This window comes from Artemia franciscana, chromosome 18, assembly GCF_032884065.1.
Source record: "Artemia franciscana chromosome 18, ASM3288406v1, whole genome shotgun sequence".
Taxonomy (NCBI): Eukaryota; Metazoa; Arthropoda; class Branchiopoda; order Anostraca; family Artemiidae; genus Artemia; species Artemia franciscana.
Window position 1 is genome coordinate 1573012 of NC_088880.1, and position 17506 is coordinate 1590517.

Sequence of the window (17506 nt, forward strand, 5' to 3'; positions counted from 1 at the left end):
GCCCAGGTAGCTACGTCTTGTGTTTCAAAAGGGATCGATGTTTCGTTGATGGCGTATGCTGACGACCTACTTAATTTGAACAGGTCTGCCGATCGACTATCGAAGAATTTTGATGTTTTGAGTAGGGAATATAATGAATTAGGTTTATCATTTGATGTGTCTAAATCAGCCGTAGTGTTCTTCAACGCGGGGTATTATGAGAATGAAATTCCTTTAGGTGACTCAGCTGTTAAGCCATGTGAAAGCATTACCTACCTTGGTTGACCAATCGGTCGAAGGTCTACTCGACAGGAACGTTGCTTTTACGACACGTAGAGACGAAAATCCGGATTGCTTACGGATCAATCATTGGTAACAGACATCGATTCTGCCGTAGATTTCTTTCGTCGCTGTATAATGCCATTGCCCTCCCACATTTACTGTATATTGCACCTTTTTGGAATTATTTGTCGTCCGCCCAATGTACAAAAGTAAGAGTTCTGTTTTTTCGATTCGCGAAGTTCCTTCTAAGACTTCCTCCGTGGACGAAGAACTCGTATATCATGCGTGAATACGGAGTGTCCGATCCAGCAGTTTGCATTAACCGGGTCGTAAAGAATTTCCTGGAAAAGGCCAAGGGAAGGACGAAGCCATGGCTAGCTATCATGTGTCAGTAGTTTTGTTAGTGTACATAGTGTGTGTTTACTTATGGTTATGTTCGTAGTGTGATTTTCATTTTCTTTCCATTCGTACTCTGATGTAATTCTAGTGAATTTTTGGGTAATAAAAGTACTTACTTACTTACTTACTTACTACGTAAAACTTGCGAATATACAACATTCTTCGCTGTCCCATTGTCTGTGCATATAAACAGATTGTCAGGTTTACCGACTCTTGAATATGCAACATATAATTGTCCTTGGGAATCCCGGTCATCATTTATATTCCCTGTGTCCCGGTCGTCATTTGTGTCCCGGTGTCCCAGTCTGTAATTTCTCTTTGAGTGTCCCGGTCGTCAAATATATTCCCTGTGTCCCGGTCGTCATTTGTGTCCGGGTCTGTAATTTCCCTTTCAGTGTCCCGGTCGTCATTTATATTCCCTGTGTCCCGGTCGTCATTTGTGTCCCGGTTGTCCATGGGAAAAACAATCCGTATTCAGATCTATACCTCATTATTCTAATGATTGCCCTTGAGTTTTGTTGATGGTGATTGCTAATCAAACATTCCCTGTGTCTCGGTCGTCATTTATATACCCCCCCCCTGTGCACCCCGGCGTCCCTGTTGTAGTTGTATCCCTGTGTCCCGGTCGTCAATTATATTCCCTGTGTCCCGGTCGTTATTTGTGTCCTGGTGTCCCAGTCTGTAATTTCTCTTTGAGTGTCCCGGTCGTCATTTATATTCCCGGTGTCCCGGTCGTCATTTGTGTCACGGTGTCCCGGTCTGTAATTTCGTCAGTCGACAAACATGACGTGAGTTGACAAACAACTTCATGACGGCATAATGCTCAATCCTTATAATGACGTCAGTCGACACGCAAACATGACGTCAGTCAACACACACACACAAACAAACAACTTAGTTTTTTAGCTTTTTTAGTTTTTTTTTTTAGTTTTTTAGCTTTTTTAATTTTTTTAGTATTTTCTTTTTAGTTTTTTTTTGTAGTTTTTACCTTTTTTAGTTTTATATATATATATACATATTACAGTTATGCACGTTTGTTTCAGATATAGGACACATCACAGCACAGTTATCCAGGGAACTAACGTTGGACCATTGAATATCCCTGGCGTCTATACCAGCCATGGCTAAGAATTTGTCATTGAGCACGCGTAAAGGAGGAGCCAAGAACAAATGTGCGAGACATACTGTGAATTCACAAAGAAGTGAAAAGTAGCCATGTCTATGCTAGATAGAAAAAGAGGAATGCTGTACCTGATTTTGGAAATGTAACTACCCAAACATCAGTGCTATTCAGTGGAAAATTGTATACATCTTTTGCATAGTTCTTATAGTTGGAAGAAATAATAAATCCTTCTTTTTCAGTTTTCACCATACTTCTATTTATTGGAAATGCTTCAGCAATCCTGCGCTGGACATCCCTTGGTAAAGGCTGAAAGTCGATTTCAGACCGTCGGCTGGACATTGCAAAACTAGAAATGAGAAATTGTTGCTAGGAAAGTTTATTAATATGTTTGATAAATTTTGATAATAGTTTACTAATATGTATTTGGAAATCTTCTTGGCTTCCTTTAGGTCTACCCTCCTAGTGAGTATGAATCAAAACAGTTGGAGGTAACGAGTTTTAAGTAAGGAGCAACACGATTCAATAGTAACCGAAACTCTAGCAAACAGAATTTTGATACCAATAGATGTATCAAAAGAATTGTTTTGTTATGCTGATTCCAAATCCATAAAATTCATTAAGCTTAGTGTTACCCATCAAAAGCTACGCGCCGTAGAAAATTTGCCTTGTTTTCAAATAGGGGCATTATTACCATGTCAAGGGATCTTAATGAAATATCAAATCATGACATTCCGCGTATCTGAGCATGCTATTGTAGAAGTTTCAAGCCCCCATCTGCAAAAATATAGAATTTGGATGTTTTTTTTGGCCAGAAGAAAGATTACGGATGCGTCTTTATTTGTTTGTCTTTTTGTTTGCCCCACGGATGATCGAACCAGTGGTCCTAGAATATCGGGAAAGGGCTCATTCGAACAAAAGCAAAGTTCTAGTGCTCTTTTAAAGTGACCAAAAAATAGGGGGCAAGCAGACCCCCTTTTTTCCTCAAAGTCATCTGGTCAAAATTTTGAGCTAGCCATTATGTTCAGCATAATTTTAAGTTCCAATATTTATGTCGAGGTAACATGACCCCTCCCCCACAGCCCCTGATAAAAGTTCTTTAAGTTATAGAATTCGTCCATTGTTTACGTGTAGCATTTGTTTATGGTAAGTATGCCTACATTTTTTGGATGGAGGGGGATTTTTTCTGCGGGGGATTTTCCACGGCGAAAATTTTTCATTGGGGAGGAAATTTCCGGGGGTGAGCTTTACAGGAGAAACTTTACACTGGAGGAGTTTGCCAGAATTCCTATACGAATTTTTTTATTAGTCTTACTTCCTCTTTACTGATTCAATTTTACATGTCTATATGTTAAGGGGAATCGTCTTGGAGCATTTTTCCTGGCCTGGGACGAGGTTTGGGAAGTATTCTTCCATGGAATAACTTGCCACTTTCCATGTAGGACGGGGATTAGCTTTCCATGGAGGTACTGTCCATGGGGGAAGTAATTTTTCACGGAGGAGGAGCCGGATACCCTGGCGAAAATCCGGATTTCCCGATCAGAAATTAAATTTAAAAGAAGTTTTTCTACGGAAATTAAGGACCAACTTCAAAACTTAAAACAAACACAAATTATTAATTATGCGAGAGGGACTGCCCCCTTCAATACCTCGCTCTTGACGCTAAAATTTTAATTTTTGTTCTGATCCCTTAAGAATGACTCCTGAAACACAGCGACCGTTTAATTAGAATAATAAGCTTTTCTGAAGTTCGGAAAAACTTTAGCGTAAAGAGCAAGGTATTGAGAAAGTGCAGCCCCCCTCATGTAATTAACAATTTCTGTTCGTTTTAAGTTTTGATGTGCTCCTTGCTTTCACTTGAAACAACTTTTTTTTTATTTAGCATACACTAAACTCCTTCCAGAGAGGTTCAGGCATAGTTAGTGCAGTGGGTATGGTTCCATTTTTAAAACAGGAATCTGAAAACTGTTTATCCGCATTTATGTGTGTCAGAGCTTGTTGGTTTCAAATGTTACGCTACAATTGGAACTTTAGGTCCATGTTTAGAGTCACAACACTTTAATTACACGCAGGGCCGTGTCTTTATTTTTTGGAGGAGGGGCACGAAAGAATTTTTTGGGGAGATGGGTACGAAAAACTCAAAACTGTGTTTATATCCATTTTAATTACGTTTTTTACGAAGTGGATAAACATTTGGAGGTGGATACGAGAACAATACAAAAAAATCAATTCCTGCCGTCGGCTTATTAATTTCGTTGGAAGTAATTGCGCTTGTATTGCTGTCGTGTAACCCTTAGTTCCTACTGCTGCGATTTTGCGCAAAATACTGTGACATGCGACAAATGACACAAATCGTGCGACAAACAGCGCGAAACAATCCGTTTTTCTGCAATGTCGGATGCGTTGAATAATTTCAACTCATACGACAAATCACATGCGTTGTTGTGATTAAAAAAAAAAAAAAAAAAAATCATAACCAAAGTCATGGAACTGATTGAAAAGCTAATTTTGGCTGTTTGGCTGTTATAGAGTTAGTCGCAACGACGCAAAAGTCTGCGTTTCTTTGTGAACTTCCATCCGATTCTGTCGTACGTCTGTTCTGCCAGAAAAAAATCGTGTCAGGATCGACGCAGCAGTGGGAACCAGGGTTAAAGTATTCCCATAGCCTAGACGAAAATAGCGATGAAGACCATACTGCCTTTCCATAACAAACAAATACAAAGTAGAAACAATAGGGAAAATCTTTTCAAGACAGTGGAAATCAATTCTGTGAATATTTCGGCCCTATGTCCAAGGGCCGTCTTCAGCACAATACGAGAAAGAGAGAGAAAAAAAATATGTATATATAAATAAACTTACATTAAAATGCGAAAATTAAAACTAATAATGTTGAAAACTTTTTTAAAACAGCACTAGCATCCTTACTTCAACGAAATAAGGTTTCTGGTTGAACTTCGTTGAAGTAATGATGCTAGGGCTGTTTTAAAAAAGTTTTCAACATTATTAGTTTTTATTTTCGCATTTTAATGTAAGTTTATTTATATATACATATTTTTTCTCTCTCTTTCTCGTATTGTGCTGAAGACGGCCCTTGGACATAGGGCCGAAATATTCACAGAATTGATTTCCATTGTCTTGAAAAGATTTTCCCTATTGTTTCAACTTTGTATGTGTTTCTTAAAGCATTCCATCCGTATTGACATCGCGTGAACCCACGTTGTCAACAGAGTTAATAAGGCTGCTCACAAAGTTATGAAACGTTTTCATGGCATAAACTTGTTGACTTTATTGCTGTCTGAAAAAAGTTGAACTTTGGCTAACCTTTTCAAGAAGGTCCGCCAAGTTCAGCCAATAGAAAATTTCCAATAAACCACACACAAAAAGGTGTTACATATATAACAGTGCATGCTTGTTTAAATATTGTTCTTGGTAGAAGGATAAGGGTTAGACAGAAAATATTTTCATCTAAGCTTCAGTTATTAAAACAAAATAACGCTTAAGAAGATCGTTTTCTGACTAATTTCTAGTTAGTCGAAAGTTCTCTGTCTAATTTCTGGCTTTACGTCTAACTACTTCGGTTATTTGTTTAGAAAAATCGCTATAAAAACCAAGAAGGTAAAATTGTCGTGTGAGCAGGACCAACATTATGGTGCACAACTTTATTTACGCCATAGGACAGGGGTTGGGCGATAGAATAGAATTCGAGAATCTGAATTAAAATGGAATGGTTGTGGGCATCAAGTCATGTAAGCTGGGCTAATTGTGGGCTAATCATGTGGGCTAATTGTAGAAAAAGTCAAGGCAGATAGTCCAATTGAGTGAGAGGCAATTCTGGCATTAACCCCCCCCCCCCTTATTAGGATTGTATAAAAATGATGGTTATGCCCGCATCGTACCGGCTAGGAATCATCACACTCTTATAGCTTCGATAGCTTTTGATATCTTTCTTCCTACTAGCATTGTATGCCAAACATACGTACAAGGACCTAAAAGCTAGGACAAAGGTATGCCTATTTTGATCTGATTAAATCTTACATCTATGGGAGGAAGGAGGGTAAGGGTCATCTACTTAACTACTAGATGAATAGGTAGAAGTCATTCATCCATGTCTCGTCAATAATTACATTTCTGTGTGGCTGTTCTCTATAAGACTTATTGGAGTAAAGGGCTATATTCTCATACATCCAAGGAAAGGCCAAGCGTGGCCCAACTAAATTTTAGAATGACTGGTAGGTATGATTATATTTGGGCCTTTAAAGAGTTTGAGTATGGCTCGATAAATGTTTGCACTTGTGTTGCTTTGTAACTGTGACCAGGGAGTCACAATTGCAATAGCACTTCATGGGGTTGAACCAACAAAAGTCCAGTATTTGGTAAATATTTGGTGGTTCCACTCTCCATAGCCAAACACTATAAAACCCTAGGACAAAGGGCTCAACACATCCTACAGGATGGTTGGCCCCCAACCCCCCATTGCACTTCCTGGCTGAAGGGCCATGAAACGGAGATCAGCACCGCCGGTTTGGACCTTAAGGGTATAGTGCCGTCGTACTTACTTTTTACTTACTATAAAATCCTGGAGACTATTTTAAAACGTTCTAAAAAATTTATGTACGTTATTTTCAAATGCGCGTCTTTTTTCTCTGCCTCTCACCCCTCTCCTAGTTAAATGTAACCATATTAATTACATATGTTGTACTTTCAATAATTTGACTCTTTCCGTAATATTAATTAATGGTAAATAGTGAACAAGCATAGGGAACAAAAGAGCCTCGATATTCAAGATCCAGTAACTATGTATAATCTGAACTACTTGTTTTTCTGTTAGGGATTGGGGGGTTTAAGTAAGGTAAAGTGTATATAGGAGGGAAACTAAAACACACACTCAAATCTTGGACACATTCAAACAAGACTTGTAAGATCAAATAGTTCGTGGTAACGAACTGTAGTGAGGAGGAACCCGGCTCAATAGTAACCGAAACTGTAAAAAATGGAATTTTGATACCAATAGTTACATCAAAAGAATCGTATTTTTATGCTGATTTTAAATATATAACTTTCATCAAGTTTAGTCTTTCCATCAAAAGTAACGATCCTAAAAAAATGTACCTTATTTTAGAAAATAGGGCTAAGCACCCCCTAAAAGTCAAAGAATCTAGAGTCAAGAGAAGACTACTGTAAAAGTTTCAAGCTCCTATCTAAAATTGTGGAATTTTGTATTTTTTTTTTTTTTTTTTTTTGTATTTTTCTATTGTCTTAAAAAGTAGAGTTGTGAGAAAGAGTCAAACTTTAGCATAAAGAGCGAGGTGTTGAGGAGGGGACAACCCCTTTCATATACAGAATAATTTCAGTTCGTTTTAGGTTTTAATGTCGCTCCTTACTTTCAGGTGAAAAACTTATTATTTTTATTTGATTTTAATACATGGACGCCTATAATGTGTAAAAACTGAAACACCCTATAATTAAGAAATCTGTTTTACGCTAAGGAGGGCAAAACAATAAAAAGTTTTTAAAAAGCAGCCCTTGTTCGCAGTCTAGACCTCTCTATCATCTAAACCGTTCATCATACAAGGTGAATCTAAATCATAAAATGAAATTACCCCTTCCTCAGCAGGAAAAATGGCACTTAATCGTCAGTTACATACGCAAAAATAAACTCGCAAGTGCACGGGAAATAAAGTTTCTATTTTGGTTTCAACCCTTGCAACAACACTGAAATTTACTACTGAAGAACAAAACTCATAACCAAAGAGTACTTACCCTTTTTCCATGAATCTTCCGTACAAAGTATCAAACTTATGACTGTCATGCTGACGGTTGAAGGTCTTTGTTTATCTAAAGATTACTGATAAATAATTGTTTGATCTTCTTTTATGTCAATTAATTTATAAGAAAAAGGTTTTCTGAGAAAGCAAAGAGTGAAGTTGAAAATTAAAACCAACAAAAATTATTGCTTCCCGGTATGTGCAACATTTTGTTGAAACTGTTTCAAAGAAACTGGCTCGTGATATTTTCATATATTTTATATTTCTGAAAAACTAGCTCTTTACTGAAAACACAAAGCTGACGCAATAAAAGAGGAACGGAAAACCTTAAGTAACCTACATAACATAAAGAATAATTCACAAAGTCTTTTACCGACAGTAAGGTCAATAAAATAAACTTTACGAGAATAATAGATAGATAAGAGAATAATAGATACGAGAATAATAGATAGAATAATGTATGTATGTATGTATATTATATTGTAAATCCTAAAATCAATAAATTTTAACTCTCTACTAAACTCAGTTTTCAGCAAACTTCTACTTTTTCAGACAAATACAGAAAATATAACGAGCCAGTTCTTCCTAAACATTTTTTTAATATGATGCATAAGGTGCAGAAGGAATTTTTACTTTTTGTAAGTTTCAACTTGCTCTTTACTTCCATCTGAAATCTTCGTCAAGAAAACATTATATGTATTTTTAATTTCAAAAATATTTATAATGAGCCTTATAAAAGTTTTTTTTTTCAACCTCGGCAAAGAAACTAGAGAAGCGAATATTTTTCGTTTAGTTTTTGCTAAAATAGGCATTCACTTTCAAGAATAAATAGTGGTGAAGAGCAACAAGCCTCCCCCTCCCTGACTCCGTTTTTTCCGAAATTCGTTCAATTGAAACTGTGAGACAATCATTTTTGTTACTTATAGTCCAAAATCATTTAACAATGTCTATATGATGGTCACGACTTCCCAGAGCCCAAGGGCAAGGGTTGTAAGTTATGCCCTGGACATATAAGGTTCTTATGGAGCGGACGGTCGCATAAGCTTTGGATCAGATGGAGCTCATTTGATTGGAAGTTGAAAGTTTTAGGGCCCTTCTTAAGAGTCAAACGTGAATGGAGGGCTATCCCCCCAAGCCTTTCAATCTCCAAAACACGGATCAAAAGTTTATGAGAGCCATTTTGCTCAGTATTGTTAAAAGGTCCAGTAATTGTGTCTTTGGGGATTTTCATCTCCCCCCTAGTCCTTAGGCAAGGGCTGTAAGCTGAGCAATCCATAGTATATGCTATTGAGAAAGGTTTTCTTGTTTGAACTTTGCTTTCAAAGAAGACGAAGGGCATTCAGGTGAGCGTACTGAACTAAATTAAACGACATTACGTTTATAAGGGTCGTCAAAAGGCGTAACTCAGGAATAACTAAGCATAATAATTTGAAAAATTTAGGAAATGACAAGGGAGATAATCAAAAAGTTAATATTTGCATGCTACGAATACTACTACAAATGCCACCACTACTACTAACACACTACTCCATTTACAGTACTTAGGGTAAATTCGAACAAAACCAGAAGACGCTATGTGCATGCACATTATCATAAAAGGGTATCTCAAGAATTGATTCAGGTACTAAGTTGGAACTTTCAGAGAATGCTTCAAGGGAAATATCATCTGAACAAAAGGCAATATGTGCACACTACTGCTAGTACTACTGTTACTACTACTACTGCTTCTACTGTAACTACGTGTAAGGCTTAAGAGCATTGGAATAAAAATTTCAAGAAGTGTATGAAAATGCAGGCTATCAAAAGGATATATCCGCAATGCCACAGCAATGGCTTATAGTATTAAGTTGAAATTTCCAGCCCTTGCTGAGAGGGATATTCTACGGACCAAAAGGCAATATGGTAATATTACTGCTGCTACTAGTACTACCGATATTACTATTAACACCGTTACTAGAATTATCAATACTACTACTTTGGCTACTATTACAAATATGCCTGTGAAATTTTCAAGGAACTTTGGGGGGGAGGTGAACTGAATCACAACACACCCTCTGTATGCAGGTTGTCAAAAGAGTGATATTATGAACAGTTTGGTGTGTGAAGTTGAAACTAACAGGGCTTGTTGTGAGGGATGTTGAACTAATCTAAAGAAATATTTGTATCTTAATGCTACTGCTTCTACTCATGCTACCACTGCTGTTACTCTAATTACTTCTTCCATTACTACTAATGCTGCTAAATCTTAGGCTACTACTATTAATTCTACTGCTACTACTTCTGCTATTAAAACTACTATTACTATTACTACTATTAATTCTACTGCTACTACTTCTGCTATTAAAGCGAGGGTAGCAAGGCGAAAAATTAGGGATACATAGAAAGTATATGGAATTGCATCGAAACACACTATACCTACACAGGTTGTCAAGCGGACATTTCATTGATTCTTCAGAAACAGTTGATGGTATTAAGATGAAATTTCCAGTATGTGTAAAAGTGGATGTTGAAGAGGCATATTGTTGATTGGTATGTTTTTAATTTTTTCGCTTTTTTTCTTTAAAAAATATAAAGCTATTCAAATTTTAAGGGATAAATGTCAGTATATGTAAATTAAACAAAAAATTCGCAGTCATTTGTTTTTTGTTTCAGTAAAGCACAGATTATGTTCTGACCTTGATATGGCATGAGGGTTATCAGCTCTAAGCCTGTTAGATTTTGCTTGTTTTGAGTTTTACTCGGCTATTTATAATAATTTATTGTCGTTTTGAATTTCATTTATTTATTGATTATTTATTGATTTATTTTTGATTATTTATTGATTTATTTATTTATTATATTATTGATTATTGATAATGACTGAAAGATTGTTTCACTTTATTTCTCCTCATTTTTGACTTAATGGAGCTCTTTTCTTTCTTTTCTAAAACTTGTTTTGTGGAAAAAGTGTTTAAAATTAGTGAATAAATAATATATTTTACCTATATCGCTCTTTACTTAGGCAGCGATATTACGCTGCCTATGATAGTCTGTAATATTGACTGAAATGTCACAACTTACACCTCTAACAATTGACTAACTACTAATCAATGCTACTGTAACTGGTGATAAGTGACTTGAAAAACTTTCTCGTGCATTTAACTTAAATGCTTGTCTTGTAATGTTGTTCTTTGAATTGAATGTATCTGTCCTATTTCCAATAAAATCAACAATCCTATTTTCAATTGATGCTATTTTTTAATTATAGACTATAATAAATTGTTCAAGTGATTATCACATTGAAAAATGTTCAGTTTTCTTTTTAGCCCAATTTACGCGAGCTAAGCTAAGTGAAAGTAAAATTAAAGCAAATTCAGCAGGTTTTCCATGCCAAAGTGAACGAGACGAAAAACTAATATGTATATGACATATGGCGTATTTTTTTGGAAGCAATACATCACTAAGCAATCTTTCTCCCTGTAGAAACTATTAGTTCAGGAAATATTTTGCAGCAACGAAGACTTTATTATCGCAAAGTTATAACCAAATGCACTGGAGAAAGTTGAGTGAGTCTTAAGAACCACGTCTCAACCTGAAAATTCTAACTTAATACCCTTAGCTGTTCGTAAGATATTACGAGCACCTTTTGAAAACCTGAATGCATTAGCATCTTCAGATTTATCTCAATATACCCCTTGACATTCTTCGAAAGTATAAATTTTATAGCCATAACCGCTCCTGAGGAATTACAGATACGCACTTTTGACAACATTGATGCAGATACCGTTTTTTTTATTTATTTCAACATCCCCAAAAGGTTTTTTCACCATAATACCCATAACCATTCCTGGTGTATTACCGATATTCCCTTTTGACCAAATTCATGCAAATACTGTTTTTTGATTTAGTTCAATATTCCCTGAAAGCTTCAACTCATTATCCTTGGCAGTCCCTGAGACGTTGCAGACATGCTCTTTTGACAACTTAGGTAGAAAGAGTGTCTTTTGATTTAATTAAATATCCTCGCAGTATTATTTGTAAGGTTCAACTTCGCCAACATCATACCCTTTCCTATTATATTACTCATATATCCTTTGACAACTTGGATGAATATAGTGTCTTTTTCAAAATCGAACACTCGTTACGTCATTCCCTGAAAGTTTAATTTTGATATTTTTATCTGTTCCCGGGAGATTGTAGATATACCCTTTTGACAATTTGGGTAAACATGATACCTTTTGATTTAGTTCAACTTTCCCCTCAAAATTTCCTAGAAGTTCCAACTGAATATCATGATTTGCATCTGAGATATTGCAGATATGTTTGTGTGATAACTTGGATATACGTAATGTATTTTTATTTAGTTTAATATTCCGCTGACAATCCTTCAAAGTTACAAAATAACACACTTATTACACTTAATTTATTTTTTAATGTTTTTATGGCGGCTGTTTTTTATCCTTTAATTTTGTGAAAAATTTACTAATTTTTCAGGTATTTTCTCAAAAATTAGTATATTTAAATGCCTAAGTTTAAAAGTGATCCAAGCGCAAACTATGGTTTTATTCAGCATAATGATTGTGCAAATTTTTTCAGTTATGAAAGCATATTTTAGGACGGTTTTTGAAGTAAGCGTTTGATCCAAAGTAATTAATCAATAAAATACTCAAAAGAGCCCTCCAGGGAAAGGGTTTAAAAGAAAATATACGGATGAAAATAGAATAAGAAAAAAATATATCAGAGACATCCCTCAGTTCTCTTTGTTTCCGGCTCTTTTATTTATTATATTTGTTACTTTGACACAAGTTTATAAATGACGTAGTCTGGAAAAAATGCTAGTTTAACGACCTGGATGAATTTAATGTTCAGCAAAAACTAGAATAATCCTAGAGATGTTTAAAATGTTCTTTTGACAAATTGAATGCTTTTTCTTTCAAAATGGACAATCATGTTTGAACGGAGCTCAGACTCAGTTCTACCAGCTTTGCCAAGAGTACTGTCATCCGCAAAAGCAATAAGTGTATCGGAGAAGGACGCACTCTTGTCACATTTCGTGACAGATGCAGGTTGACAAAGACAACAACAAGTGTTAGGTTTTAGATTTTTGACCAGATTTATCAGGTCATTAACATGAAATAAAAAGAGTATCAGCCCAATCTCAGATCCTTGTGGAACGCTAAACTTTATTTCAGACGGGTTGGAAAAGAGCGGATCAACCGAGTTCAAAATTTTCTGTCTTTTTCTGCTTTTTAAGGGTGTTGTCAATTGAGGTAGGTTTATTTGGAATGGTTATCCAGTTAGGTTAATAAATTCTGTAATTGCAAAACGTATTAAAAAAAATATCAGATAATGACACTTAAACGCAAATCAAAGGGAAAATTCATTTTATCTTGATTTCCCGTACGTTAAAGGGGTTTCAGACCACATTTCCAAAAATCTAAGGGAAAACGATTCTTTCACTTACTATAGACCCAGAAAAACTATCAGCTCCCAAATCTACCAATGTAAAGACCCTATCCCGATAGGTGAAAACTCCGATCCCTACAGAATTCCTTTATCTTGTGGTCTTTGGTACATCGGAAGAACTGATCAACGCCTTACGAATAGATTAACTCAGCACTCTGCCTCAATTAATAACACCCAGATAATTTGGACTTTTGACTAAAAAAGCGGATAATTTTGACAGAAAATTTTGACTTTGCCCTCTCAGAACATATGTTTAATAATCCAAACCATACCGTTTTATTTAACAAAGCTAGTCTAATTTTGCATGGCAAAGGTATTGTCCAGCACAACAGAAAAACTGTTGAAATTTATAAATACCAACATTTAGGTTTAGCTTTGAACAGCGATTCAGGTGATTTAAGAAAAATGAGTTGTATTTCGAATTTCTCAAAAGAGGAGCCGATACTTTAGTAAACCCTGAAATAAACGTTGAACCACTTCCCCAATCACATAATCAAATACATCATCAACTCCTTAGGGCTCAAAGGGTATCCGCAAGAAATGCAATGGTTAAAATTAGAAATCAAGTGACCTAGTTCTCCATTTTGTTCAATTACTGCTTCGTTTGTTTGAGTGAATGAATTATTTCTTTTATTTCTCAGTTGTTCGTTGGCAGTTCAAGTTGTTGGCAGTTCAAATTTGTTTGTATTTTGTGAAAATCACGGACATTTCACTTTATTATTTGTTAGGTATTTGATTTTAATTCTTTTAATTTTTAGTCTTATATTGAATTTTATTTAATTTTTGGCGGTTGTCTTTCATAGGTTTTGTTGTACTTTCCACACATTTGTCTTTTGGTCTTTGTTTTTCCCTTGATCATATTGATTTGTTCGTGCTTAAGAAGAGAAGTGGTTGTTCTTTCGAAATATTCGATTGCTGTGTTTTCTTCAGTATTTTCATGTGGCCTTTAAAGACCCCATTTTTGATTTTTTTTTTTTTTTTTTTTTTTTTTTTTTTTTTTTTTTTTTTTAAGGAAAGAGTGAAATGACCGACTAGGAGACCGGTATATATTACCAACAATCAAAGTTTTGGTTTTAGTAATAAAATGGATTTGGAAACCCCATCTCATTTCTTGACAGGTCACGCCTTACAGAGCACGGAAGATATTACAAAACATAAACAGTAGGCCACCTTTAGCCATCCTACTACGATTCAAATATTCCAACTAATACCCATAGAGATACAATAGAGATTCAGTTTTCGAATCAAAGAAAATGTCACAAAGACCAATTAAATTGGGGTGGCCACTATGTACTATTTTTTTGAACTCATCAAAGGAAAAACAAAGACCTTGAACATTGAGCTGAAGCATCAAAATCCGAAATATACTTATTAGCATCGAAAAAATTGGGATTTGATGGAAATTTATTAGACTGATCCATTGAATTATTTATCAAACTAAAAACATCAATTGGACTATTTTGAAGCTGAATTAGTCGCTAACCCAAGGAGAGGATGTCACCGGAGCTAGATTCAGAAAAACTCAAAATACATTCAAGCTAGGATCCGTCACCCCCTCTCCCCCGATTTGAATAGCTTCATTTTTTAAATAAATAAAACTGAAAAGGAAAAACAATGATAGAACACAGAACAAAATTAAAACTTTAAAACTTACTCCATTTTGAATGAATTCTTCTAGAAGAGGTCGCTCCGTTAAACCACTACAATTAATGTTTCAGGAAAGAATTCAAATCGCGGAATCAGTCATTTATCAATTATAGCGTGTGTGAATGGATACTTAAACGCGTATGAAGGTTAGTTAGCTGAGCCATATATGCTGCATTTGATAGGTTTTTTGCACGGATTGTCTTTAGCTTTTGGGTAATCGCCAGAACGTCTTGCATATTTGGGAGGATTCTTACACAATTCTTGGCACGACCGAATTGTTGACAATTATAACATAGCATAGGATACAAACTTGAACTCGCTAAAATGTAGGCAATCATATCTAACCAATAAACTTCCACAAAAAGCATGCTCAAGATGTACCTTTTCAGCAAATTTAAGCCAAAGGGAGCGCATTCTAACAAGTTGTTTAGCTTAAGAGCAGTATGCTACTCACTGGATTTGTTTCATTTCATATAAAATTTTCAGGGATCCAGAAAAAAAAAATTTAAATACGGTTGGCAGCAGTATAGTAATTGCTGATTCTGGCTTATCTTTATCACCCCATCAATTTACATAATTTTTAGTCAATTTTACATCATTTTAACATCAATTATTGCACATTTTGAACATCTTCCAACTCTATATTCAAAACGAAAACATGACCCTGGAAATAAAATTTGGTCTCATTTTATACTTTTTCACATTGTGAAATTGAGTTTTATTCCCCACCGAGATCCACCCATCAATTTACCCCATGTTCAATTGAATTTAAATCATTTTAAATGAAGATATCCGACATAAATATCCGATTATATATTATATTATATATTACATTATATATTAATATACAATTTACTATCAATGAACTCCATGATTGCTTTTCTTTCTGAAAATATAATTTTCAAAAAGTAAAAATAACCAAATGTTTTAAGAAAAAAATGCCGAATTTGAAAAGAAAATATTATTGTTGTTAAATAACCTGTTAAATTGCTGTTTAAAAGAAAACAAATTGAACAAACTGAGAAAGGAAAAATATAAGAATAAAGATGTTTATATAGTTATTTCGTATCATCAACTAATTCAAAGTGGTGGTTTACTTCCATTTTTAATACCATTAGCAGTTGCAACAGGTAAAGCTGCTCTAACAAGTGGTGCAGCTGCATTAGGCCCATATGCTGGAAATAAAATTGGTGATAAAATTACTGATTCTTTAGACACTAACGGTTATGAATGAAACCAGGGACTTTACCTAAGGGTCGACGTTTAAAATCATCAGGTATACAAAAAACTACTGGATCTGGATCAGAAGTGGTTGTTGAAGCTCCCAAAAACGTGGTAGACCTGAGAGAATACAAGTAAAACTGGTTAAATTTCCTAAACAGCGTGGAAGATCCAGAAAAGTTGCTGAAGCTGAGATTTTTGCTGTTTAAGAATTCTCGCTTCCAAAAAGGGGTAACCTCAGAAAAATTCAAAAATCCCATAATATCGTCTACAACTATTGATATGTTGAATGAATTAGGTTATATTCCTTATTTTCGAGGCATGTTTTCTCGAGATAACTTACTAAGTAAAATAAAGAAAAATTGTTATTTCAATGATCCCAAGTACTCATTTATAGAACTTTATGTTTCTTTGGAATCAAACCTAGAAATGAAATCGTCAACTGCTTAAAGACTTCAAATAATCAAATTTTCTATCATTCTATTCAAGTCCAAAATTTTAATGATGTGAATTTTGTTCATTTATGTGGTGATTATTTTTTTAAAAAGTTGAAGGGAATGGACCCACAGAATTTGATTTAAAGTTTATTTTCGAATGTAAGTGGAAGAAGAACTAGAAAAAAGACTGTTTGTTTATCGTAGAAGTTTCAAATATTATGGAAATGGTATTAATGCTTTCTTGGTATCCAATTTTATATTTAGTACTTCAAATTTATCTTCTTTTGCTATGCTACCCCTTGTTTCTTCAAGTGTTGGGACAGTTCTGATTGAAATACTTGAAAAAATGTAAGAACAGCAGAAAGAACGGCTGAGTATATAACTACATATTTATTCTATTTAGAATTGCCTGCTTTGTATAAATAAGATGAAAGAAAAAATTAAACGAGAAAATGAATTACGCAAAATATCACAGTTTTATCCTTGTAAAAAACTTATGAAACAAGAAGACATAAATAAAACCCTTCTTACTTTCTGAACTATCTTCTCCAAAACTTTAAAAATACAAACCATCTTTTTCTAAGGTTATACACGCGTCATGTTACTCAGATGCCCTCTAACTACTACATTTGTTCCTAAAAGTTCTTTTTTAACAGCTGCAAATTCTTTTAAAATGACTACTTTTGAAACCAACTTCTGTAATAGAGTTCAATTAAACAATTCAGACAAGGTTGCGTACAGTTTTCTGACGTGTGTTTGGACTTCTTCCGAAGAATCCTTCATTTGATAAAAGAATTCCGAGAAGAAATCCAAACACGCGTCAGAAAGTGTACGCAATCGTGTCTGACTTGTTTCATAGAGCTCTAGTACAGAAAATGGTTATTATATTATTAATAATTTATGAAGTAGTTTTATTGATAAAAACCCAAAACGTAGATGAAGAAAATAGTATAAATGATTTATCCATAATAGAATAAAAAATAAAAAGGATTAATTATAGGGTATGGAAAAAAGAGATAACAGACCCCAGGCAGTTAAAAAAAGAATTCCGATAAAAGAATTCTGAGAAGAAATCCAAACACGCATCAGAAACCTCTACGTAATCGTGTTTGACTTGCTTAAAAGAGGTCTATTATTCAAACAGTTTATTATTCCATTATTAATTTATGAATTAGTTTTATTGATATAACCACAAAACGTAGATGAAAAAA

The 17506-nt window shown here is 34.7% G+C and overlaps 1 protein-coding gene and 1 long non-coding RNA gene across 4 annotated transcripts in view; one reads left to right on the forward strand and one right to left on the reverse strand.

Annotated features, from left to right (window-relative positions):
• Positions 1-2024, forward strand: part of LOC136038483 (uncharacterized) — a 17522-nt gene extending 15498 nt beyond the window's left edge. The window contains exon 2 of the long non-coding RNA XR_010620224.1: positions 1704-2024. This is a non-coding gene — a long non-coding RNA (uncharacterized LOC136038483). The remainder of the gene's footprint in view (positions 1-1703) is intronic.
• LOC136038482 (sulfotransferase 1C4-like) overlaps positions 1-14757 on the reverse strand; it is a 25264-nt gene extending 10507 nt beyond the window's left edge. The window contains exons 1-2 of one of the 3 annotated variants that reach the window (XM_065721556.1): positions 14645-14757; positions 1912-2129 (exon numbers count right to left, since the gene is read on the reverse strand). In XM_065721556.1, coding sequence (XP_065577628.1) covers positions 1912-2129; positions 14645-14649 — 223 coding nt within the window. In that variant the 5' untranslated portion in view covers positions 14650-14757. The other 2 variants (XM_065721555.1, XM_065721557.1) reach the window with 2 other exon arrangements.
• Positions 14758-17506: the final 2749 nt, after the last annotated feature.